Source organism: Vulpes lagopus, chromosome 10, assembly GCF_018345385.1.
Source record: "Vulpes lagopus strain Blue_001 chromosome 10, ASM1834538v1, whole genome shotgun sequence".
In the NCBI taxonomy this organism is placed as follows: Eukaryota; Metazoa; Chordata; class Mammalia; order Carnivora; family Canidae; genus Vulpes; species Vulpes lagopus.
Genome location: NC_054833.1, coordinates 81,254,325 through 81,273,656, shown reverse-complemented (window position 1 = coordinate 81,273,656; position 19,332 = coordinate 81,254,325). Strand labels below are relative to the sequence as shown.

Here is a 19,332-nt window from a genome sequence, read left to right as displayed (position 1 = left end):
TCTTGTTGGGGGATTTCTGGGCCACTAGAAGGTACAGATACCTGAATATAGCAGGTATCTGTACAGATAAAGCAGGTTCTAGCATAATTTGAAACTTGTACCCAGAATGTGTTGTGCAAGGGAAAGAGACAGAGACCCTGGAGAAGTTCTCTCGCACATTCAGCCACATGTGGGCTGTGACACGCAATGCTCCAAACCCACACATACTTACCACGTAGGTACCAGGTGATGAGGAGGAGTATGGAATCTAAAAACAAGAAGTGGGGGAGCCACGTGTCAGAGTCACTTCCTCTCACAGAATGCCATTGGGCTTCTAAATCCACCTGGGGACACACCCCCTTTCTGCTGGGGAAGGCTGTGGGAACTCCTGGTTAGTGTCCCTGGGATAGCCAGGGGTGTGAACAAAGCCCAGTGCCCACACTGAACTGATCCCGAGAGCCTTGGCAGGGAGCTCTGATGGGGTGTGGACATGGGAGATCCTCCAGGTCAAGAGGACAGGAAAGCAAGAGCTTCTCCCCAGCCCCGTGGCCTTCTGTGCGGAGCCCATTCCCAGCTTGTTCCTCTGGGTGTGAGAAGCCAGCCCTGCCAGGGAAGAGAGGATCCCCAGGGGTTTCTACGTGCAGAGTGGTCTCTGAGCAAGCCCTCGGCTCACACATCAGGGTTTCTGCAGAGCAATGGGCTGGGCTGGGGCCGAACTCCTGAAGGCCACAGCACCTTACTCCAAGCCTCACTTACAGCAGCATTCCTCCCTGCAGGCACCAGGGGGTGGGGGTGGAGAGTCCTGCCGCAACCCTGCCTCTCACGACACCTCCAACCTGGGGACAAGACCCCCCTGTACCCTAGGAGCCCCTCCCTTGCAAACACCATCACCATCCCATCCAACTGGGGTACTCACTGAGTTAGCACTGTTAGGATTTGGCCAGGGCCTGCCAGCTCCCGGGCCCCTGAGAGGGAGAGAGAGAGAGGACGACAATGAAAAAGGTCTTATCAACCCCAAGGGGGTGGTGCTGGAAGGGCCAGAACGAGAGGGCTGACATCACTAACAGGAAGTCCTCCACAGTCCTAGGGCCTTACACACCATCTGGTTCTCGGGGAGCAAAGGGCAGCTCCTTGAGTGGAGATCTACAAGCTCCTATAGATCACACGGGGAATGTGTAACGTATATAAAATCTCCTGTGTGCATTTTCCCAGGAAGGGAACCCACAGATTCTCCCAGGAATCTGTCCCTGCAAGGAGGGGTTAAGAAACACTAAAGCACTAGAGCAGCACTGTATAGGGGTTCAGTCTCAATCCTGTCACTCAGAGCTGTGTGAGTACGGGCAAGTTACTTCACCTCTCTGGGCCTCAGTTCCCTCATGTGTAAGTGGGGGGTAATAACCACCTCACAGGATTATTAGGAAGAGTGGGGGGGGGGGGGCGGCGGCTAGTGCCTGCGGCAGGCTCCGAGCCACAGCCAGAGAGGATAAGCCCAATACAGGGCATGGGAGCTCTTATCGCAGTGTCTCTGACATCACTCCACTGCAGAGGGGACTGACGTCCAGAGAGGTGCCCAGAATTATCATCATTCACCGGCCATTCGGGGAGTGACAGAGGGCGGGGCGAGCCGCAGGCTCTGTGCCACCAGCGGGGTCAGCTGTGCCTTACATGTTAATCCCGGGCATGGCGGGGCCGAGGGAGTTGGGTGGTGGTCTCATGCCGCTGCCATAATTCTGCAACGATAACCAAGGGTCAGTCTATGAGAAGGAGGAGGGGAACCAGAGAGAGGAGGAGGGAAGAAAGACAAACAGAATATAAGCAAGAGGATTAGTCTGTGGAAAGGATCTGATGAGGAAAAAAATAACATATTCATTAAATAAGGTGAGGGGGTGGGAACCACGTGACAGGACCACAATGACAAGCCAGCACAGAGGGAGGCTTCGGGATGGTTCTCTTGAAAGCATGGGGATGTCCAGCAAGCCCTCACATCTGTCTCGGGTCTTGGGTGGGTAAAGGAAGTGGGCTCAGAACAGAACCGGCTGGGGAACACTGCCCACATCAGAAACTCTGAGGCCAGGGGCAGGGTGGGTCTGAATGTGTAAGAAGGAGGAGTCCTGAAACGCCTGGCCAGTGGCTGTCCCCAAAGTCCAGCACATACAGATACCCCTTCCTTGCCCCATGTCTGGGCTATCCCCTAGCCCCGGGATCAGGATGCCTGATTCCAGCATCAGCCTGTGGGGCCTGCGACACACACAGCGCTAGAGAAGCAGGAAGAAAACTCTCGGGGGCAGGGTCACCAATTCTGTCTTGGGGAAGAGTCCTACCTCAGCTCAGTACACCCCACCAAGGCACAGCACAAGGGGTCACGTGAGTGCCAGATGAGGAACCTCTAGTCACTACTACCCCTGGCTCTCCACTTCCAATGCTATTTTCTCTGCAGAAGAAATGCCTTGCTTCCCTTCTCCACTTGGGCTCCTACGTATCTTCCAAACCCAGCACGAAGAGCACCTCCTCTGTGAAGCCTTCCCTGTACATCTCTTAGGATGCTCACTCCCATAATGCCTTGCAATCCCCTGACCCCTGCCACAGCCCATGCCACACAGGGCTATGATCATGGCCATGTGTCTCTCCCACTGGGCTCTGAGTACCTTGTATGTGTGTGTTGGGGGGGGGGGGGGGGGACACTGTGTCTTGATTTTCTCCGTACGTGTGTCACTCCACACACCAGCCATCACAGACTGGGTGCTGAATCAATGAAGGAGTAAGTAAATGTACAGAAAGTAAAATTAGTCTGGTTGTAGCTTAAGCTCTGCCTTTATAGAATCCGAAAAATGTGAGGTTGGTGGAAATTTGACAGCAAAGAAATAGCTGAGCCCATAACCCATGTGACATACAGGCCCTGGGTTGTCCTTCTAACAATGCCACAAAGCTAGTATGAGTCCCATTTTAGAGAAGGGGAGACTGAGGACCTGACTGCCCGAAGTCAGTACGCCAGTGACTCCACCAGGGTCTAAACCTGGATCTGTAAGCCTCTAGGTCTGCACTCTCCCCACATATCTGCTGAAAGGCCGTCAGGAAGAGCAAAAGGCCAGGAGGCTGAAGAGCCCGAGCTGAGCAGCTCCGAGCCAACATCATGCTGGAGCAGAGTTCTTGAACCGAGGCCGGGTTCTGAACCGAGGCCGGGTTCCTGAACATGAAAGCTGTGGGCCCACCTGCTCTCCCTGGTGTCCCTGACAGCGGCTTGGTGTCTAACAGGACACACGGACAGTGTGTAGACAGTAACTGGCAAACAGCAAGGCCTGGCATGGAGGAGGCAGGGGAAGGGGGCCACTGAGGAAGCCCAGTGAGTTCCGGGATGAGCCGGTGCCAGGCCTGGCTTACAGACAGGGCCACGGGCTGGCAGGCAGAGCCGCAGGCTTGAGGTCAGAGCACAGGAGAGCCCGGGCGTGGGCACGGGGCACCCCAGTGCTTACTCTGGCTTAGGCCGTGCCAGGTGCTCAATCATTACAACTGCCCCATCGCAGCCCCCCACTGGGAAGACGGCCCCTCACTGGGAAGACAAAACCGCTGAGGGTCAGGAGCAGAGCGACAGCCCCCCGCGGCTGTGTGCACAGCAGAGCTATGGCCAGAGGCGCACAGCCCAGCTCTGGCTCTGCAGCTGCCACCTCTGCCCCGTTGCCCTGCCTACGCGGCGGAGACGGAGAGCGGGCCGGGAGGATCAAATGAAATGACAGCTTTGAAGTGCTCCTTCGGCTCTCGGACATGCGCTCCGGTTTGGGATGCTAGCAGAACACCAAAGCCCTTAATGCTGCCTTAAGCATCACAGAACCTCAGGTCTTAAAGGGTCCTCCCTAAGCCCCACGTGCAGCTCCTCAATCCCTCCACAAATCTCAGCCTCACTTCCGCCGCTGCAGGACAGGAAGCCTGCCACCACCCCTGGCAGCCCGCTCTCCCCCGGGGCACAGCCTGGCCAGTTCCAAAGGTTTCCCAGACAGAGAACTCTCCTGTGGGCTCCCGCCGCTCCTGCTGCCTCTCTGGCCCACTGCAGGCAAGGGAAAGGCTGGCCTGGGGGCTAGTGGGGGCCAGTGGGGGCTGGTGGGGCTCGGGCCGCTGCGGCACAGACTGGGTGATGGGAGGACCAGCCAGGTGCTCACTCCTGTGATGTGCCCGCCCAGGCAGTACACAGACCCCTGGGAAGGCTCTAGGGAGCCAGCTGCTGTTCCTACCTCTAGCTCACCTTCCAGAGCCTTCCCAACAGCAGCACGGCCACTTCCCAAGAGGGAGGCTGCCCACCAGGTCCTCCCTGCTAGAGGCACAGACTCTGGAGGGCCACTTCCGCCTCCCTGTTTCAAAGATGACAGGCCAGAGGTCCAGAGAAGCCTGAGATTTGCTCAAGGGTGAACAGAGTCAGGGGGTAAAAGTAGGGCTGAACTGTCAACTATGGGGGAAAGTTCTCAGAGCAGAAACAGCAGCCCTTTCCCCAGAGGGCTTGGCTTGAAAGCATGGTTTCAGAGACTCCACAGAAATGGTCCCCTTCCTTCAGTGCCCGCCTGTCCACGTCCCTGGACTGCAAGGTGTGCCCAGCAGCCAGATGCTCCCCCTTCCGCTGCTGTCTGCACAGCTCTGCAGGGATGGGGCAGCTGGACGCCCGGACCCTCCACGCAGTTTGGGGCTGGCCGTAGCTATGGAGGCAGTCACCGTCTTCCCACACCTTCACCCTCAGCCCCTCTTGGCCACTCTGGACCCTAAGCAGAAGGGTCTGGTCTACTGGCAGGAACGATGAAGGGCCCCCCTGCTGGGGACCTCAGGTCGGGCACCAGGCCCAGCCTGCTGGACACAGCAAAGCCCTGGGCGGCTGGCAGGGCTGGGTCCTGCTCCCCCTCTCTGCAACTCCCAGGCGCAGGGGCTCTTCTTGGTGCTGTCCAGAGCCGGCCCAGCACTGTTGTCACCTTCACACATTCCGGTCTTTAGGACAGGCTGTCAGGACAGTTTCCTGGGCAGCAGGGTCCTGTCCTCCATCCCCCCTCTCATCATGCAGGGCCCCCTGGGGGCCCCTATGGGTGCCCTACCCCACTTTGGGGAAAGTGCTTCATGTGGCCCCACCTTCTCTTCACCCAGCCTCCAGCTGCTCTGGCTAGGTTTCTGATCCTTCCATGGCTTGCTGGGGCCATTGCCCAGAAGCTACAGGCAGCGCCAAGAAAGAGTGGGGCTGTCCTGGATCAGCAGGGAGATGCAGATTCTTCTGGGCAGCACAGGACTGTCCCTAGGGACCATGGTTACCCCACGATGTGAACTGTGTCAAACACAGACCCTCGGGGCTGCTGGCCACCTGACACCGCCCTCCATCCCCAGCCTGAGCACCAGAGATGCTAGCAAGCAGCACCCATGGGCTCTAGGAGCCCCAGCACCTGGGAGGAGGCCTTGTAATCTGTCGATGGGAGCCCGGCCAGAAGGCCTTGCGGTTCTAGACTCATTCCAACAGGAGCCACTTTCTGAAAAACTTCGCCAGAACGTTCCCATCTGATACCAACATAATTCTTTAAAGAAGGACTATAATTAAGTGGATCTATTACCTCCCTTTGGCACTGGCCGTTTCACCAAAGCAGGGTAAAGCCTGTCTGAGGCACTCAGAGAAAAGGGCAGGGCGATGGCTGGTCTGCTGGTTCGTTTGTGACATTCAGGCTAAAATGCAACACAGGCTCAGGAAGTGCAAATGTCACTCCATCTGCCTCTGAAATCTATAAAGTAGCCCCAAGACTACACCGTAAATATTCGTTGTTGGGAAGGTTCTGGAGTGGTGACCGGCTATCAGCAATCTTATTCCCCACTTGGAACTACAGGCTGACGGTTTCCCACCTGGGTGTCTCTGTTCTCAGCCTGGCACTGTGCCTGCAGTGGTGCTTAGCAAAGGCTGCTTCAAGGGGCTAGTCTAGTCTCTTCTTCTAACAGCCCAGGCTGTGGCAGAGACAGGACTCTGTGTCTCCCGAGCCCAGGTCTAGGGAGGCAGTGGGGTGCGTGAACACCCTGCAGGCACCTCATGCTGTTTCTGCCAAACCTACCGTGGGCTCTGTGAGGTGATCACTCAGCTGCCCACTTTGCAGATGAGGGACTAGAGGCCCAAGCCGGCTGAGCTGCGGCTGGAACCATGTTTTCCAGCACTGAGTTCTGAGTTCGTCCCTCTCCTGTCTGTTGGGAGTGACCAAGAAAGCACCCCCAGGGGATAGACAAGAAAGGGCTGGAGCAGGAGGTAGGGGTGTTCCTGTCCTCTCAGGCTCTGCAGTGCCCGCTCCCTGGATGACCCCCAAACCTGTCCCAAACCAGGCCAGGCCTGTCTGCCCCCAGTGGGGGGCAGGGGGCAGACATTCTGGGTTGTTCTAAGAGAGGTTTGGCTCAGAGATTTAAGACTGCACTTTACCCAGAGCAGTATGGGAGACATGGACAAAGCATTTTAGGTCTCTTTACTGATTCGATAAAGTCAAATAAAAAATAAGACATTTCTAGAGCCTCTGAGGCTCAGGGGGGAGGAGGTGCATCCACTGGCCTCATCCCGGGGCTAGCTTCTCCCTTCCCTCTTGGTCAACCCTCTTGGGACCTCCAGGAGAGTTCTGACCTCGCACCCTGCCTGGTGAAGCCAGGAGAGCCACATGGGCCCAAGAGGCCTTCTTTTGGCAAGACCTCAGCCGTTGGGACCCTCACCTCTTTAAAGCCTGCCACGAGAGTGTGCCAGACTGCTGGTCAGGGACATGACGAGACACCTGCTTAGCTAGGAGGAAGTCCTAAACTTACAGAATACTCTGCTCTCAATCAGCTGACATCCATTCCCAGCTTTCAGAACCCCAGTATTATTAATACAGGCTTAACTCTGTTAATGGCCTTAGCCAGAATAAAAAATTAAAAAACAAAAACACACATGACTCAAAGCAATCATCAAACCCAGGCAATCAGAGTCCTAAACACCGATTTTAAGTCCCCAAGTTGGAAGATGCAGACTACTTACTAAGAGTACCCCATGCCAACCGTCATGCCGAGAACTTGAGCCTCCCCCTTTGAGCGTTTCCTATTCTGCAGATGCCGGTCTCCTTCTCATTTTACAGATGTAGCTGCTAAGCCTCCAAGAGCCCAGAGGGGCGGGTGGGGGTCTTCCCAGTCCATCCTCTTGTGTCCCCAGATCCCCCAGGATGTGGAAGTCCAAGATCACTTGCTTGTCCACCCCAAGAGCATCTCTAATGGGCAGCTGAGGGACCTATAGACTCCTGACTCAGGAGAGGGAACACTGCTTTCAGACACTGCTGCCCCTCCCAGGAGTTCCTCAGCACAGCCACCCTGCAGAGGTCAGCTCAAAACACCCACATGGCAGGAAGGGGCCGCTCTGGTGGCTTAAAAGGAACTCGTGAAAACACAAGCTTTGGGGAATTTGAGGAAAGAAAACAAACAAACAAGAAAACCAGAGCATCAATTGGTATGGGCTTGCTTCCTTTTAGGATTATGGGGCCAAGAGGAGACAAGGACCTCCCTAAAATCTTTCAGCACCACAGATGTTGCAGCCACCACCGAGAAGAAAGCAGTGGGCTGGGTGTGCTGTAAATACAACTCCAGATGGAGCGGAGGACTCTGGGTGTGGGCAGACACCTCTCCTTACAAAAGCAGGGCACGTGTCTGCAGGCCTGTGCATGGGAGCACTCCCCCTCCCCCAGGAAACCAGAAACCTGAGGAAGGGCCCAGAGAACGCAAACATCTGTACACTGAGTCAGGGGGATGGACCCCAAAGACAAGCAGGCTTCCAGGCAGGGCAGAAAAAGGAAGGAACACCCTACAGCAAAACCCTCCTGATCTCACTAAATGAAACTCCCTATTTAGACTCCAGGTTCTTTTAGATAGTCAGATCAGCAAACTCTCTGCCACAGCTACTACAGGAAACAGAGCCACTCTCAAACACTCAGAAGAGTGGGATCCAACCATGAGAAGGTTCAGGAACAGGAATGGCCTGTCAGACCCCCTGTTGGATGGTCCTGTGGGAACCTGTACCTGTGGGGCGTGGGGCTAGGTCACAAGGAGTAGACAGGCACTTGACATCATTTCTTCCAGAGATTTCTGAGGTGTCCCTTTTGACAATGGAACCTCTCTGGTCAGAAGAAATCTTAGCTTGGAGCGTGGTGCATGAAACCAGCAGAAGCCCTGGGTTCAAGTGGGTATTGGGGGCCCTGGCCGGCCTGGCCTCCTCTCAGGTGGGGTGGCATTGCTGAGAACCACAGATATAGAGACACTTCCTCTTCCTCTCACATCAAACAGGTGGGGAACCAAGGCCTATTAGAGCCCACCTGCCCCTCGAGGTCAAATGATTCACCCAAGGACAGACAAATGGTGAGTCCGTTGCGGGCTGAACTAGGGCCCCTCCTTTATCTTGCCTTTGGGTCACTAGGACCCCGAGCCAGTTCAGGACCCAGGACAGGAGGGCTTTGGGATTCCTGGAGGATCCATACCACTGCTCAGGTACCAGACCCTCCACCTTCCAAATTCCTCAAATCCTGCCCATGGGAGGATCCACCAACCTGGCTGTCTCCCCCTGCCTCCCAGAGGGCCCCTCAACTTGGCCTGCTGCTTGCCACAGGGGGCTGCTCCTGGCCGTGTGCAGAGAGGGCAGCTGGGGACCCCTGCGAGGTGAGTGACATGGAAAGGCCGACAGACCATGGAAGGAGGAGAGTAGGCGGGTGCACACAGATGGCCAGGGAGATGAACAGACAGACAGGTGGTTACCTGTGGGCCAGGCCCCATGGGCCCCATGCCTCGAGGAGGGTTCATTCTCTGCATCGATCCTCCCATGTTGGGGTGCCCTGCACAAGAAAGTAGGTGAACTGTGAGGTGGCGGGTGCGGACGGGACAGACTCCCTGTGAGCTGTGGGAGGCCCCGCTTGGCCCTTTACCTTGTTGTCGGGTGGGATCCATAGAATTGGGCAGCAATGGCTGGGTCCCAGGAACTCCTCCCGGAGGCTGAAAGAGACGTGAGATCTGTGCTGAGTGGCTGGGGACAAAGGAGACATGCCCACCTGCCCTGGCCCTTTCACTACCCATCTGGGGGCACTCGAGAACTTGACCTCCCGGCTGGGGCTGGGGGTGAGGTCCCCAGGAGTGGCTGGCACTGCAGCTGTTATCAGCAGAGGGTGCAGCATGCGTTGGGACAGGAACCGTCACACATCCTGCTGCCTCCATGCATCTGTGCTCCTGCCAGAGCTCAGCCTCACCTTGGCCGCACTGCCTGCCATACACCTCAGCGGCAGCCTGTCCCCCATGCTCACCTCCTAAACCCCAGCCACTGCAATTCAAGCCGAACCCTATTTTACCTTCACCCCATGGAGATGTAACTCACTCTATCCCTTCCCCAAAATGTGGGGTCCAGGAGACCCGCTAGCTAAAAATCCTATCACTACACAGGGTCTTCTTACAGGGGAGCTAGGGAGGAGGTGGCCTTTGAGATTTGGATGGGGAAACTGAGGTCCCGAGCCCCAACAGCCCCCAGTCACCTACTGGCAGAGCCAGGAGAAGCACTCAGGATTCCCACCCAGTCTTCGTCCTCCATATAAAATGCCTCCTTCTGACCCAAGAGGTGAAAAGGAGGCCTCCCAGAGAGTGGGGAACAGGATGCCCAATGAGAACCTATTCCCTAAAGCCTAGAGCAAGTGGCAGATGCTGGTGTGATTGCTATTAAGAAGGTGAGGACAGGGTGCCACGGGTCTCCTGAGTGACGCTTGGCACACTCACTGTGAAAACCTATTAAAAGTGATTTACTTGTGACTGAAGTTATTTCAGTGGCAACCGGGAAGAAAAGAAAAACACAGCAGCAGGGCTGGAAGGAAAGTATGCTTCTAGAACCCTATGCCTCAGGATGAAACTGAGGCCCTTGCCTTTGTGAAAACTGACCACCTTTTCCCATCTGCATTTGCCAGTGCTTCTCAGAAGCTGGGCACCTGGGACAGGGACAGCCCTCCACCCCATCCCCAGCCCTGACTGCTGCTGGGGGGACGCCCAGCAGGGAACTCTAAACCAGCTGTGGAATGAGGTGATGGGAAGCAAAGAAACTAGTTCTCAGTGTTGTCCCAAGCTTCAGAATGGGGTATATGTTCGTGTGTGCTTGTGGGAGGACCTGCTGAAAGTTTCCAGACGGGGGGTACTCAGTCTGTCCCTCTACCCCTGGGTCTTAGCTCTTCTGACCTCTTGCTTTCTCCCAGCCCTGCTTCCTCTCCCCAAGTTCCCAAGGTCTGAGTCACCGGAGTGGTTTGTGTCTGGCCACTTGGGGATCTGGGTTATTTCTAGACCCTGGTTACAGGATCCTGAGAGGACAAAGGCAGGCCTGCCTCTGAGGCCATCTGGTTTAGGGGAGATCCCAGCATGGGGGAAAGTAGACCGGGGACCCTCCAGGTCACAGAATACCCCCAACCCAACCCTGATGGAGCAGCCGTGGAGGTTGGGCAATCACTCCCTCTTCAGGTACTCCAGTGAGGACAGTTCTCGAAGGAAGCTCCTCCTTGGGCCCCACCTAACCCTGCTGGGTCAGGAGCAGAGCAGGGCTGCCTGCAGCTTCAGAGGGAGCCTGGGCATGCTTCCTTCCCTCCCTCACTGGAGGGACTCCGATCAGGGAGGGGACAGGACAATCTCGGCCCCCTCTACAAGCGAAGACAGATGTGCCAGAACAGAGATAAAGGCTCTCATACAGAGAAAGTCGAAGCCTTCAAATGGAAGAAAGCAAAATAATGGCTTATATAGGGGACTGCAAGCACATACTGTGTGCTCTCTTGGAGCCTGCTCGGGAAGGTGACGCTCCGGGGCTGCCCCACAGGCTCCTGGAAATAGGCCAGTGCCTCTGCTATAGCACTGGGGGGCGGCCGCAGGAAGCGTCTGCCCAGGGAAGGGACAAATCCCAACCACATCTGCACGGTCACTCAGCTGCCTGCCCCAGTCCCCCAGTCAGCCACGGGGCCGGCGGGGGCTCCTCTGGGACATGTACAGCCTGGCTGACCCCCAGTGTTCATCACCCCCTCACCTATAATCGCTTGAAAAACAGCAATGCTTTTTTCTATATACAATCCCAAAACTATCACTAGGGAGGCAGGTGGGAAGATGGCCTTGTAAGGCTTAGGGAACAGGTTAATGATCCTTAGTTTCTTGTCCCCCAAAGTGCCTTTCTCATTACCCTAATACAGGGGGGCCCCATGAACCTGAGCAAGTCCTGCTGCCTCTGCTTCCTCCACCTGCCACAGGGGAGGACTGAGCTCACTGGAGTGGCACAATGCCTCCTCTTCAACCTGCAGCCCCAACTGAGGCACTCGCCACGAACCCCCCAGGTGCAAAACCTAGGAAGGGCACACCCCTCCTGGAGGGCAAACATTTCTTGAGTCTGGAGAAAATCGGAAAATCGGTATAGATTTCCAATAGGGCAAGGGCGAAGGGGGCGGGGGGAGGTTGGGACAACTGGTTTGTAACTCGAGGTGCAAATGATGGATTTATTCTCCATTTGCTCTCTTGGGCACTTGTTCCTGCTTAACTGATAAATAGGAACATACATGTTTCCTCTTGTGTCCTTTAATTGCTGGAGGAAAGGCCACAATGATGATACGGAAGCATCTGCTCTCTCCACGGGGCAGAGGCCAGTTCAGGCTATGGAGAGCCCCTGGACATGCTGCGGGAGAAGGTGCTGCTGGGGCCTGTGCACGTGATGGCAGGGGAGGCCCCCCGCTGGTGACGGAGGCAGCATGTGGACTACACCGAAAGCTAACCGAAGTGGGTAAGGTGCAGAGGAAATCAGCCCTGGGCTGAGAGCTGCAGACCAGCTTGATCTGGCTTACTGCAGGACTTCCCAGAATCCTGTTTCCTCATCTATGACATACCCAAGGGTCCCCCTCCTTGTTAAAAAGTTGGGTCTCTAACCCTTGTCTGAACCTCTCCTTCATGTCACAGAAAGAGGAAACAAAAGACTTTTTGGAGAGCAAAAAAAAGTCAATCGGAACCCTGATCAACAATTCAACTCTAAAACTGGAAGTCCCTTTCTACGATGGTCTCTCCTTGGGCCCTGGAGCTCGGCACTTGGGGGCCTTTCTTACAGAGCCTGGAGAACAGAAACAATAAAGCCACTCGAGTTGGTCACTGAACTCCCAAGTTCCAAGGGCAAAGGGGCTGGACGCGCTGGTGATGCCGTCAAATTTTTGGAAGGGCTTTTGCAGGGTCACTCTAAGAATTATGTATAAAAAACACTTTGGCACGAAAAGCAATCTCCCCAACATTTAAGTTTCTTTTCAATCTTTCATCACCAAAGATACTTTATCATTACCTCTCCAGCTTCCTCCCACTGCTCCCCGGACCACATAAGCTGAACTATGGAGGGTGGCATGGGGGCCGATTTCTCCAGACCACCTAGAACTGCCAACCCTAATGGGCCAGCACAAGGCACACAACCCCAGGCTGAGAAGCCCTCCCCGTAAGCAGACCACTTTTCTAATTATACAAACAAATCCTTTCTTGTTTGGAGTTGGGTCTGGGAAACAGGCAGACATTGCTTAAAAACTCACAAATGTCCTGCTCTGCTGCATCCAGCCTCCTGATCTAAGCATTCCTACGGGCCATTTCTCCCCTTAATAGCAGGATTATATTTACCAGCCTTGGCAATTCTCAAAAGCTTCCAGGAAAAAATGCACGTTGTCAATTAACTTCATTAAGGAGGAAGACCCTTTTCCAAGAAGGGGCTGGAAGGGAGGGGCAGGGGCATTACCACCTTCTCTAGAATAGCCGAAACCCTGCATTCCCATCCTGGCTGCTTCTGCTGCTGCCCTCTGAACTCCAGAACCAGCTGCCCAAAGCCCACCAATGAGAAGCAGGTGAAATGCTGTGAGAGGGGCTGTACTGTGGACACAGAGTGGACACAGGGCCCGCCCCGGGGACCCACCTGTAAGCTACTTCCTGCATTCCAACCTGCCCCTCCACCTCCCAGTTCTTTCCCCAAATTCTGCTTTGAGTCAAAGTCCAACTGGGGCCAAGGGTGGCTGGGTAAGGGGAGAGAGAACATGAAAAGGTACAGTACCTGGTTTCCCATTCTGATCGGGGGCCTGGGGCCGCCTGCGTATCGCGGTGACATAAAAGGCTGCAATTATAGGGAATTAGTTCAATGACAGCCTGCGCTTCTGCACAGCGAAAACACGAAAGCACTCCACTCCACAAAGTCCAGTTTTGTTAAGACTGGTGATCTTTTAAACTCTCTTTCTCTCGGTGGCCTCTTCCCTCTGGGCAAAACTTCCTTTGGGCAGAGGGAACAATAGATGCACAGGGCACAGCCTGACTCGGCACTTGCCCATGGAGATCTATTCTGGGTGGCAGGAGAGCGCGGCTGGGACTTGGCACGGGACGCAGAAGAGCAGTTAGAGCAGTGCAGGGCAAAGGAAGAAACCTCTGCTCCCGGGAGGGGCAAATAAAGACTCACAAAGGGAGTTGTACACAAAATGTTCAGGGTGTGCGGATAAAGCTGGACACGCGCGCACACGCACACACAGAAACCACTGACAAAGGTGGGTGGGGAGGGGAGCGAGGATTTCAGGGGGGCAAACATAATGAGAACAGAAAGGGGCCAGCGGGCTCCCTAACTTATGCAGGGCAATGGGCAAGAAAGCTTTCTCAGCAGCAAGAGTGCACACAGAAAAGGCTAGGGATGCAGCTTCGGTTACGGACAAATGGTTAACCAAACTCAAAAAACCAAACCAAAAGTGAGAGAGGAAAAAACAAAAACGCAAAGGCCGCTGACAAGGTCACAGAAATAGATTTGCTTTTATTTTGGTTTCATATCTAAGCGGGGTGTGATGTCCCAGGAATGAAGACTATTTTCGGGGGGGGGGGGGGGGAGTATTTATTTTTTATTATTATTATTATTATATTTCGTTTGTCAATAAAGACTCGAAAACCATGGCTAGAGCACATTTTGATTTTTGTTTTTCCTCTGCTGGCTCTGTCCTCCTCGTGCCCCGCGCCCCCCGGCGGGCAGGCGAGCCACAGTGCTTTTACCTGACTGTGGGGTCCCATCATGCTGCTGGGATTGTGAGGTGGAGGCTGTGCGTGCGGCGAGGGCTGTGACCCCGGAGGACCCTGTGAGGCCAGACAGTAGAGGCAGGTTATAGATCACAGCACATGGAGAAGCGCAGAAGCTTAAAAGAACAAAAATTAAACCAAAACGAAGGGCAGGCGGCGGGCGTGCGGGCGGGCGGCGGGCTCTGATTGGTGGGGAGGTGTGCGCGGCTGCTTGGGTCGCAGGCTCAACAGTGTAGGTGGCGAGCAGGAGGGAGAGAAGCCGATGAACACACTCACGGGGCGCTTTACAGGGATGGAGAATGAAACCCAGCTCCTCTGTCAAAGCACACAGGAGCAGGGGCCCGGGCACCATCTACCGTTGGAGCAGAGTTTGCCATGTTAAATACGCTGGTTGTGACGGGCTCAGAGAGCACAGTGAGGCACAGCAAGTGCACCTGCTCTGCAAAGTGTGCAAGGGCCACTTCTGAGAGCAGAAGAACCCATCGAGGCCCTGCCCTCTGGGAGCTCCCAGTCTAGGGTGGGCTGGGGCGGGGGATAGAGATAGGATGCGGGCTCCCAGGCCAGTCTACTGAGGGCAGGGGGCCTAATGGGTGCAGAAGAATAGACAGGAAGAGTCAGGCTGTGCCAGAGATCAAACAAACAAGGAAACAAAAGGACGGACCATTACCGAGCACCCACTCGGAAAACTTTGCTAATTCACCTTCACTTGAAAATGGCCCCATGAAGTGGGGTTTCTCATTCTTTTTTACCAGTTAGGAAACTGGGTCTCCAGGTATGAAGGCATCTGGCCATAGCCACACAACTGGTAGATGGCAGAGCCAGGATGAGACACCTGATGGATGCAAGGTTCACACAGGCTCCTGCAGCCCAGAGCTCAAGCAGGCAGGTGCAGAGGAGCTAGGGGGATGGGGCTGGTGGACCCGGACTGCTGGGTGGGTGGAAATGTGGAAGGGCTGGGCCTTCCACTCCAGTTGGCGGTGAGCCACCTGTGGTTCCAAGCTGACTCCAGAAACCGTGGGCTATGCTGACCTTGACTACCCCCACCCTAAAAAGATGGGCAGGAAAATTCACTTAAACCATGTGGTTGGTCAAACTGGGATGCAACCCATTAGTGGGTGGAGGAATCAATTTAGTGGGCTGCAACCATCGTTTTCTATAAACCTGGGACAGAATAAAAGAAAAGAAACTAACAGCTCCATGTGCTTTAAGGCAGGTATTTCTCACTAACTTTTTTCACATTTATATATACGTGTGTGTATGTATACTGGTTCACAAAATCAAACATATTTCCTACTGTGGGTCAATCATAAAGGACAAAAAGCCCATCTTGGAAGCTCCTTCCTGCCTACTTGGGATGCTCAGAGCTGGACCTTGGTGCTGTTGCTGAAGAAAGTGCCCTAATTCACTCTTCTCTGCCCTCGAGCATGTCATTACTTGTGGAAGTCACGTTTGAGAAAAATTCAAAACCTGCACGGGGCGGGGGGGGGGGGGGTTGCATTAAAGAGGAGAGATGGAGAGAGAATCTTTGAGATGCAGGAAGGATTTTGTCAGCCTTCTCCCTCAAAGCCAGGCTGCCCAGCCTCCTGCCTGCTCAGCAAACTGCGGGGAGCTGGGACAGGGCAGAGGGGCAGGGCAGAGGGGCGGGTCCCAGCCAGTGGGCCTGGAGACCCAGAGAAGAGGTGTGCAGGTGCCGTATGGGAAGCCAGGGGAGCCACTGAGGACAGGCCTGGAGTTTCTTGGCCAAGTGAGGGGCTGCTCACTTCCGGAGAGCTCTGCAGAGCAGATGTTCCCCTACCTGCCACGCTACTAATTTCAACAAGTGTGTGTCTTTCTAGCGGCTGCCAGCAACGGCATGGTTTGTTACCATGAGCAATTTTCTTAATTAACAGACATTAATTAGCCATTTAGCAATTTTGCAAGCATTTGTTTAGCGGCTTTCCTAAACATGAATACCACTGTGATAATGGCACTGATTAGAGGGTCCCCTAATTAACAGTACAGGGAAGGAAAATTGAAATCACATAAATTAAAAAGGGAGGGGAAGCTAATGAAGGCGGGACATATTTGCACCTGCAAGTCTTTTGTACCATGAAACTTGGGTGCAATGTAAACAAAATAAGATAATTCAAAGCCAACCCCCAAAAAAAGAAAAATAAAAAGAACGGAAGAAGAGGGTTTGAGGGTGAGGTCCAGTTGCCAAGAGGGGGCAAAAGGCCTTCTGTCGGTTCCCAGCTCTTGGCAAGAAAGGAGCACCTCCTCCCTCCAACCCTCGTGGCCCTCCCTGGTAAGACCCAGTGCTTCCTTAGGGAGAGCAGTGTGTCTCTGGGCAGGTCCCCCACATCTGTGGCCCCATTAGCCAGGGGAGCAAGTAGTGGCCGAGTCAATAACTGATTGTAAAAAACAGAGAAAGCACCCAAGAGTGTCTGGCCCCCACAGGGGGCCTCAGTCATTGGCAGTCCCTACTAAGGGCCAATGCTTGAAACTGGGTCTGGAGGGCCATCCCAAGCTGTCTCTCAGCCCTGGATTCTGGCTGCTTGGCCCCCCCCCCCCCCCCCCCCCCCGCCAACATCCAGAGGGCAGGCTGGTATGTGCGCCTCACCTCTCTACCTCCCTCAGAAGCTCCCTGGCTGGACTCTCAGTGAGTGGATGCCGCACAAGCTCACCTCCAAGTAGCTCCTCAAGGCAAACGGCCAATGAATATTAAGGGCTGGGAGCATGCGGCTGGTCAGTGAGGCTCCGGCCAGCTCAGCAACTTCTCTGGCCAGGAGGCTATTAAGTCTAGGGAGGAAGTGGCATTCTCAGAAGTCTCCCCCAGTAACTTGGAGCCAGGGTTTGAAACAAGAGAACCCTAGCCTAGGCTAGCAGTTATCCAGAGAGAAAACCCCACCAAGATCTCAAGACAGGTGAAGCTCAGCACTCGTCTCCCACCCCAGGGTCGGTGCTGACCAGACTGCTTGTGTATTTCCCAGCATGGCCCCAAGGACCACTGGGAGCTCTATGAGCTGGAAGCTTTTCTTCCATGAAGTCAGAAGCCTATCAGTTCCCAATGGCTACCCACATCTAGCCAAAGTTCCATCCTCCATCTTCCACATCTCTGTTACCTCCACTCAGCCTGGAGCTGTCTGCCACTCTGTGTCTGGACTCTGTCCCCGAGATGGTATGCGACAGCACATGGAGGGACCCTAAACACTTGGTACATTCTCAGGAGAGAGAATAGGGCACCACACTGGAAATATTTGCTTCTGTTAAGAAGACAGACATTTTCCCATTTCCACAAGGAGGTACAGAATTTGCTGCCCTGTGGTTTAGTGGGGCCAATAAAACACCTCTCTCATACCAAGAAGCATCCTCAAGGAGAGATTAACAGGTAGGTGTAGAGAAAACAGACTTTGTGGTCTTTTCAACTCATTACCCACTTGGTCAAAAGGCTACATAGGAGGCAGACCAGAAAGGATCTTGTTTGAGGATTTTGACCTTTGTGGTTATGTTGGTCTCTTCTCTTCCCCAAACTGATCAGACCTGGCAGGCAGGGGGAGAAGTTCAGGGTAGAAGGTGGGAGAAGGAAGGAGTCAACACTGATGATATGAGTTTTCCCACACAGGACGGCTCCTCCATGGGGCCTTCCCAGCTTCTACTTGCTGAAAACTTTTGAAGAACCCAAATTAGGTCTCTGAAAGCCTGTTTGGCCAAAAAGAACCTCGAAGTCCAGCTCCACCTAGACTGTGGAGGTGTTCTGTCTCGGGAACTGCCTAACCCCCTCCCAGCACGCCACAGAGCAGGTAGTCATCAGCAGGCATCTGGGATGCAGAGTACTGTGCTAGGTGAGTTGGGGGTCCCACCGGAAGCTTGGGAAGAACTCCACCTGCCTGCAGACTCTCGGGTGACCCTGACAGATCATCACTTCTTCCAATGTCCTTCATTCACAGGAGAGAAAAGAGATGCTGAGGGCAGAGGCGTGACCTGCCCAAGACCACAGAGAACTCGCTGGTGGCTGAGCCACATCTAACCCCAGCCCAGGGATCTCTTGAGGATAATCATGTTCCTGTCCATTGTAGGTAAGGAAACAAGGTTTGGAAAAAACGGGGTTCAAATCCAGACTCTGCCACCACCAGGCCTTCTCTTCTACAGTCGGTTAAATGGGAATAATAATGAAGCCACATGTCCCACACAGTGGGAGTGGCCTTCACCTGCGTTAGCTCGTGTAACCCTGAACTCCTCTCTGGAAAGGCTGTCGCTCCATGTCACACCTCAGAGGAGTAAAGCCACTGAGAAACTATCAAGCGGTGGAACCAGCCTCAAAGTCTGATTCTAGAGTTCCAGGTGGCCTGAGCTGACCCACTACTCTCACAAGCCCACCAGCGGAGCTTCCGTGCCACACATGGCACATAAGGAACAGAGAGGAACAAGTCCAAGAGGCTGAAGGACGTGTGGGTGCAACTCGTCACTCAGCCACACACATACATATTCTAGATGCTGGCCTTGGGTGCCTGGCTAGCCCCATATCCTGGGGATGGGTCACAGAGGTGCATCAGACCCATCTGGCCCTGGAAACTCGCAGGCTGGGGGGGAGAAGGATGAGGACACAGTGACAAACAAGCTCAAGTGTCGGTTTAAAATGCCATGGGATCCAACAGACGGTAAACAGGTAAACTGAGGCCCAGAGTTATCCACAGAATGTTGGCCACCAGGGAGCTTGGATGAGAACTGAGGTCCCTGGACTGGTCACAAGTCTTTCCCTGCAGTGCACTGCCCCCCCCTCTGGGGTGACAGCAGGGGGATGTGCACCCAGGGGAGACCCCAATCAGGGAACCCTGCAACCGAGTCTGGGAAAAAGCAGCAGCAAATGTGCCCACTTCCTGCCTGGGCCTTCATTTTGCCCCAGACCCTGCTAATGGACTTGCCACTCTGTCTCAGGCAGTCCCAAGGTCTCTGACCGGAGATAGAGAACTCCCGCACTTCCTTTTTATTCTTTCTCCTCCAATTCCAGCATTGGGTAGTGTTACATCTAGCCGCCTCTGAGAGCCACTTATGCAGGGCCCAGGGAGATTCTGCTATGGGTGTGATCGAAGCAAACACTGGGCTGTTTCATTAAAACCCTAGATATGGAAAGTTCAGTGAAAGAGCCTTTGCCATCACAGGCATGGTGGGGAACAGAACACTTCCACGGCATGAGAGACCCAAGGTCTCTGCAGAAAGGTACTTCAGAGCATCAGCAGGGGCCACTTAGGCCTCTAGGTCACAGGTGGGCTGAGTCCCTGTACTTCACCTGAAGCCATCCTTGAGAGGTAGATGGGC

At 54.6% G+C, this 19,332-nt stretch overlaps 1 protein-coding gene across 9 annotated transcripts in view; it reads right to left on the bottom strand.

Moving 5' to 3' along the window:
- Positions 1-19,332, bottom strand: part of SSBP3 (single stranded DNA binding protein 3) — a 164,738-nt gene that overhangs the window by 10,781 nt on the left and 134,625 nt on the right. For 4 of the 9 annotated variants that reach the window (XM_041770775.1, XM_041770778.1, XM_041770782.1 and 1 more), the window contains 7 exons: positions 14,014-14,094; positions 13,043-13,102; positions 8,898-8,964; positions 8,731-8,807; positions 1,645-1,709; positions 896-944; positions 212-247 (listed from right to left, as the gene is read on the bottom strand). In XM_041770775.1, coding sequence (XP_041626709.1) covers positions 212-247; positions 896-944; positions 1,645-1,709; positions 8,731-8,807; positions 8,898-8,964; positions 13,043-13,102; positions 14,014-14,094 — 435 coding nt within the window. The remainder of the gene's footprint in view (positions 1-211; positions 248-895; positions 945-1,644; positions 1,710-8,730; positions 8,808-8,897; positions 8,965-13,042; positions 13,103-14,013; positions 14,095-19,332) is intronic. The other 5 variants (XM_041770777.1, XM_041770780.1, XM_041770784.1 and 2 more) reach the window with 2 other exon arrangements.